The sequence below is a fragment of the Triticum aestivum genome, chromosome 7D (assembly GCF_018294505.1).
Source record: "Triticum aestivum cultivar Chinese Spring chromosome 7D, IWGSC CS RefSeq v2.1, whole genome shotgun sequence".
Taxonomy (NCBI): domain Eukaryota; kingdom Viridiplantae; phylum Streptophyta; class Magnoliopsida; order Poales; family Poaceae; genus Triticum; species Triticum aestivum.
The window spans coordinates 546372086-546378605 of record NC_057814.1 but is presented as its reverse complement, the minus strand read 5'-3'; the positions used below and the strand labels follow the sequence as shown (position 1 = coordinate 546378605).

Genomic DNA, 6520 nt, shown 5'->3' with positions numbered 1-6520 from the left:
TCTGGAGCATGCACTTATGCATTGCTCACATGCTCGCCGGTTTTGGGAGGAAACCCGACTGCTCTTTGATATCAACTTGCCAAGACTACATCCCCGTACATGGTCCAAAGACATTTTATGTGATCAACGTTTTTCTGAGAAGGAACGAGCGATCCTTGTCACGGTGATGTGGGCTATCTGGACATCTCGAAACCGGCTAACACACGAACGGGATGGCATTGATCCTGTCTTTTCAGTAAGACGGATACGTGAGGATCTAGCTCTACTTGAGCTACCGAAGCAGCAAGTTTCTATGCTGCCAGGTTTTGGATGGCGGCCGCCCGACGATGAATACATGAAAATCAACACTAACGTTGCTACTCATCTCGATGATGGCAACGCAGGGGCGGGTGGCATCGCTCGTTCGGCATCGGGCTTCAAGGGTGCATGGTGCAAGCCGATCCCGGGGGTGACAGACACTCTCATCGCGGAGGCTCTAGCGCTCAAGGAAGGAGTATTACTCGCAACACTACGAGGCTACACGCATGTGATCATGGAGACTGAGTGTCTTGAGGCAGTAAACCTCTGGAACTCTCGCTACACTGACCGCTCAGTGATATCACCTATCCTAGATGAAATAGGAGAGCTAGCTCTTAGCTTTACTTCTTTTACTGTTCAACATGTAATGAGATCAGCGAACGGTCCAGCACACTTGTGTGCGAAGCGTGCTTGTACGCTTTCTGTGACTGAGAGCTGGTTAGACTCTACTCCCCCGTTCCTGATCAGCAGCCTATTGGCTGACTGCTCAGCGAGCACGTTTGTTGAATAAAGCTCTCTAAGGTTTCCCTGCAAAAAAAATCACTAAAGTAGTGATCTAAATGCTCTTATATTTGTTTACAGAGGGAGTACTATATAATTTAGATATTTTAATATAGACTATATATGAATTGAAATGAATGAACAAATGCGTTAAAACGTGTCTGCATACATTTGATTCACAAAATAATTAGAACATCTTGTATATGAACAGAGTAGCATTTATTATGGGTGTATTTCACAGTACGGGTATCATGCAAACACACAATGCAAAGCATCACACAAATAGTACTATCCACCTAGCTATAGAACCGGCGCAAAGTCTGACTTGTGCAGGCTTCTCCTCCTAAAAAAATCACCGAATTTGCGCAGAACGGACCTCCTCTTCTTGTGCTTCATGGCATGCTCCAAGCCACCGTACTGTCTTCCGCCATCGAAGTGGTCGAACTCGTAGTCGTAATCGTCCATGGCCGCCGCCGCCGCCGCGGACCTCAGCTCCGCGAGGTTGCTGATGGACGCGAACATCCGATCCTTCCGGCCCGCGGCCATCACCCTGCCGGAGTCCAGGAACGCTGCCGCACCGAGCTTCCCCTGCGCGTCGGCTTTCCACTTCTCCAGTAGCAGCCCCGCCGCTGCCTTCTCTCCACCGCCCGTGCCTCCATCGGCGGCAGCGGCCGCATTTTGGGTTGCCGCCGTGAGCTGGTTGCTTAGATCCACGGCACGCCCCTGCGCGGCAGCCTCGCTGGCCTTGAGCGACTCGTTCTCCAGCCTCAGGGACCCCATGGCGCGCTCTTTCTCGGCGATGGCGTCGCGGAGCTTCGAGTTCTCGCTGCCCGCGAACTCGAGGGACTCGTTGGCCGCGTTGGCCTCCTCCACCGCTCGCTCCAGCGCGCGCCGCAGGCCGCCGTTCTCGTGGCCGGCCGCCCGGTGCAGCTCGGCCAGCTCGGCGTTCTCACGCCGGGCACCGTCGGCGTCCTCCTCGGCCGCGTGGGCGCGTCCGAGCATCGCCTTCTCCCTTGCGCGCCACGCGGCCGCGGCCTCCTTCCACTCCGACATGACGCCGTCGAGCTGCTCGGTCGCCGACCGCAGGTCCGCCTCGGCGGCGCGCAGCAGGCCCTCGAGGCGGCCGGCCTCGGCGTTGGCGCGCTCCAGCTCGGCCTGCGCGTCAGACAGCCACGCCTTCACCTGCTTGGCCTCCGAGGTGACGGCGGAGAGCGCGGCGGCGAGGTCGTCCGCCGCCGTCCGGCTCCTCTCCTCGGCGGCCAGCGCCGACCGGAGGCTGCCCCTCAGCCCGTTGATCTCCTCGTCGACGCCGCCGAACATGAGGTCCATGACGCTCCACTGCCCCTGCGCGGGCCCGGCGCCCTGCCGCAGCGTGGCGGCCTCGAGCTTGGCCTCCTGGAGCGCGACCTTGGCTTGCTCCAGCTCCTTGGTCCGGTGGATCAGGGACTCCAGCATCCTCGCCTCCGTCTGCTTCGCCACCGCCACCTCTCGCTCCAGAAGCCGCACCCGCGCCGACGACAATGACGTCTCGCCCTGATCGCTGCCTTGCTTCTCCAGCTCCGTCGCCATGTCGCCGCCGCTGCTGGCACGCTGCAGTGAGCCCATATATATAAGTCGTAGTACCTACCGTGGACCAGAGCGGTGCAGAATGTTTATGCAGCATGCAACCATGTGCGCACCTCGGAAGAGAGTGAGGAGGACGTGGTGGTGGTGGTAGACCTGCTGCGCTCGTGCCGAGGCGTGGCTTCGGAACTGGAAGCCGGAGGAGTCCTCGGCGCACCACCCCACGATCGATCCGGATCTGCACGGCGAGTGTTTACATTTACCTAGTCGTCGGATCGATCGGAATGCTCGCCGGCCCGGCTACAAACTTTCTCCGAGAAAGCGGTCCAGAGTACACGAGATTTACAGTGGATCACGCTAGACAAAATGAGCTACGTACGTACTCGTTGCACGTAGACACGGGGCTTGCTTAATTCGCTCGGGGTGTGGAGCAGGTGGAAAAAGAAAGAGACGGCGCGCTTGATCTGGACCGTTGCGTGCGATCCCACGCCAATTTACAATGCCAAGCGCGCGTGATCCAACGGAGGATGTGACGGGTGCCACTACGTACTGCTAGTTTATTGCGCTTTGGATCGACTTTTATAAGTTTTTGTAAGAATGAGCAACTTTGGACTTTTATAGCCGTCCTCAGCTTCATATTCTTGTAACTAGATACTGTCACTCGCTAGAAGAGCCAACGACGATGCCATGTACAAGGGGAAGCCGCCAATCGCCGTGACAAAATTTCATTTTTATAGGCGGCCCAGTAGCAAAGCAGTCAGCGGATAAATTATTTCTGAGCCGACGTCGCTCGCATGGTCACCACGGTTGATGTGTCGGGCCGCCATTGGATTGGCAACTCGCGATTTTAAAAATAGCATAGCAAACGGATTACTATTTATTTTTTACTTTTGTCCCGGTATGCTGGTCTTGTACTCCCTCTGTTTTTTTAGTCTGCATATAAGATTTGGTCAAAATCAAACTTTGTTAACTTTGACTAAGTTTATAGGAAGAAATGTCAAGATTCATAATACGAAATCAATATTGTTGGATGCATCATGAAATTAATTTTCATACCATATAGGTTTAGTATTGTAGATGTTGATATTTTTTCCTATAAAGTTGGTCAAACTTTAAAAAATTTGACTTTGATCAAATCTTATATGCAGACTAAAAAGAAATAAAGGGAGTATCACTATCATAGCAAACGGAGTAGTATCAAGAAAAAGGCAAAACTAGTAAACCGAATTCTCGGGGAAAAACAACACACACAACCCATCCCCTCCCCGAGCGAAGAGAAAAACAAGCGAACGAGCTTGTTTTTAGACATACACATCGGTATAAGGCGGTAACTACAAATGGCGGTTCCGTAAAAAAAAAGGTAAACCGATTTCTCGTGGAAAAACAACACACACAATCCATCGCCTCCCCGATAGAATATCCTATGAAAACCAAGTTTAAAAAAAACTTTGTGAAAAACATATTTAAAAAAAACTGAGAAAAATATAAGATGTTAAAAGGGTGATGTTCTATTGCCATGAAAAAATTCAAGTTCAAACACATTATCATTTACGGGTTACAAAAGGAACAATTTCATCAATGAATAGCGACATTTACTGTTCGACACTATTCAATGCTAATTTTGATTTTTTTACCGCACCTCATAAATGCTAATGTGTTCGAACTTGGGAATTTCACATGGTACTAGAACACCACACTCTTAACATCTCTTTTTTTAACTTTAAAATGTCGTTTTCGCCGGTTTCCACTGAAATTTGGTTTCCATGTGATATTCTCTCTCCCCGACCCTTGGGTCGCTCCCTTCAGGGCGCCCCGGGTGGAACTCTTGCGGACCACTACCGTTGCTCCCTTCCCAGGGATGCAGGTGTGCATCCTGCATAGTCCCACCAAATCAATCAGTAGTACAAAATAAACTAACTCTATCGAACAAAAGCTACAAAATAAACTAATTTTACCTGCATCACTGATGAATAAAATCAAAATAAAGATGGTGCAGTAGTTTTTCAGACTCAATGGTATGGAGATGTTACTCACATTTTGGACACCTTTTGTACAAGGTCACTGTATCTCGGATTTTTCAATCCATCTCGAAATAAAAAAAAATGCATCCCACAGGGTAAGGCAGCAAGCTTATTGCAGATTTGAAAACATCAACTGAACATCCCTTTATCCCATCAGGCCCATTGTAGCTTGTACGAAGCTTCCCATGATACGAAACACCAAACCATGGGTTTCTCAACAGCCTGACCAGGCCAGATAACACCATGGAGCTGTATATCAGTGCTTTGTAGAGTCCAGTTGTACTGAATGCAAGTTTTTTGGAGCAGCGACCGAGAGACCAGAAAAGTTTGACCAACACCCAGCGGTTCTAAAACCTGTACCACGGATATTCAAGATGTCATAAGCTGGATGGATCAAACATAAATATAATTCTTGGCACTCAAAATATGTGGTGCTACACCGAAATCACTCACCATGATCTCTAGACGGAATTCAGAGTAGCGGAGCGCAATGTAGTTTAGCGACTGGGTGGATGTGCCAAATCGCTCCCATGCTCTGCCTAAAGACTCTTCAAATCAATGTTGTACTCCCTCCGTTCTTAAATATAAGTCTTTCTAGAGATTCCAACAAATGATTACATACGGAGCACAATGAATGAATCTATACTCTAAAATATTTCTACATACATTCGTATCTTGTAGTCCATTTGAAATATCTTAAAAGACTTATATTTAGGACCGGAGGGAGTAAAAGATTGGATCACGTCACCAACTCACCGTGGTCTCCAACGACAATGCTAGATGAGAGATGGAAAAAGCACAGTAGCACGCACTGTCTTCCTTGCAGAAGTGTCATCAAATACCTAGCGTACAACCAGCCGTGCATACTCACCTGGTAGAGAGGAAGTAGGGCATTGACGGGGATGTAGCGCGGCCAGGCCTTCTTCCTCCTCCTCATGTGGAGGCACCGGGGCCGGCGCCGTCTCTGCCGTCGCCCGGATCCAGGTCCAGTAGGCCGAGCACCCGGTCGGCGAGGCGGCGGCGAATCAAGGCCGAAGTGTGCGCTACATCGGACGACGCAGTAGGCGAACGGCGTGGGTGCCCGCAGGAAGAGGCGACTACTACTCATGCATCCGCGACGGCGGCTCACCTGCATGGCAGCGGTGGGAGCCTCGCGCGTCCCAGCCATGACTTTTGTATGTCTACTCTTCGCGTGTCTGGCGTCGGGCGCTGGGGTCCGAGGCGATGTAGTGGAGGGGGAGGCCGCCAGCGACTGAGGTGAGGTGTGGGTGGCGGGTAAGATGGGGGACGCTGTGGGCGGCGGCGGCGCTCCATGGGAGAGAGGAAGGGGAGGTCGGCGTTGACCCGACCGAGCGTGATTTACGGGGGTTATGGGTGGGCGAAGGGCACGAGCGTGGGGCGGACGCGGATGGCAGAGTTTTCGTCCGCCCAGAAAAATTGGTAGGTGTACTTTAGTTTGGGTTAGTTGCTATTTTAATGGTTAGATCTAAATGAGTGGGCTTGATCGTAGGGCTCTAATTGTTTAGTGTTGTTATGTGTAGGTTAGATTGTGTGCACTTAGCGATGAATATATTTGCTTGTTTAATAGTAGTAGAGAAGTAGAGATATCGTGCGGTGGGCCATAGCCTAACAACACGCTCGTTCGTTTGTTTTTCTCTTCGCTCAGGTGGTGTCCCGGATCCCCTAAAAAGAACTAGCGTCCTGGATTCACTGGAAAAATAAGGTCATGTTTTATGTACTTAAAAAAATTGTTTTTCATTATAAGTTTTAAGAAAACTATTGCTGCCTCGAAAAAAGAAAAATTTCTGTCCACTTTGAAAAGAAAAAAAGTGGCAAAGGTTGGCTGCTCGAAAAAACTGAACCGACGTTTTGTAGATTTAGAATGCATAATCAAAAGTTAGTTAAATGATATATGAGAATACATAAAAATAGTGATGTATTCAAAAATGCATTCTTGTCATAGCCAAAAAATGTTCCAAGATTCTAAAAAAATCTTCATGAGTGAAAAATGTCTTTATGGATTTTTTTTAAATGCTCATGATTTGTCTAAAAACACGAATGATGGAAAAAATACTCAAGATTTCTTTAAGAAAGATTATCACAATTTTAGAAAGATGCCTCCAAAATTCAATATTTTA

General features: G+C 49.4%; 1 protein-coding gene across 1 annotated transcript; it reads right to left on the bottom strand.

The window, feature by feature from the left end:
• Positions 1-962: 962 nt before the first annotated feature.
• Positions 963-3078, bottom strand: LOC123166706 (paramyosin). The gene is made up of 2 exons (XM_044584500.1): positions 2478-3078; positions 963-2388 (listed from the first exon to the last, which is right to left on the bottom strand). Exon 2 carries the CDS (start codon positions 2365-2367, stop codon positions 1099-1101), a length of 1269 nt encoding a protein of 422 aa, XP_044440435.1. The 5' UTR covers positions 2368-2388; positions 2478-3078; the 3' UTR covers positions 963-1098.
• Between the last annotated feature and the right edge of the window lie 3442 nt (positions 3079-6520).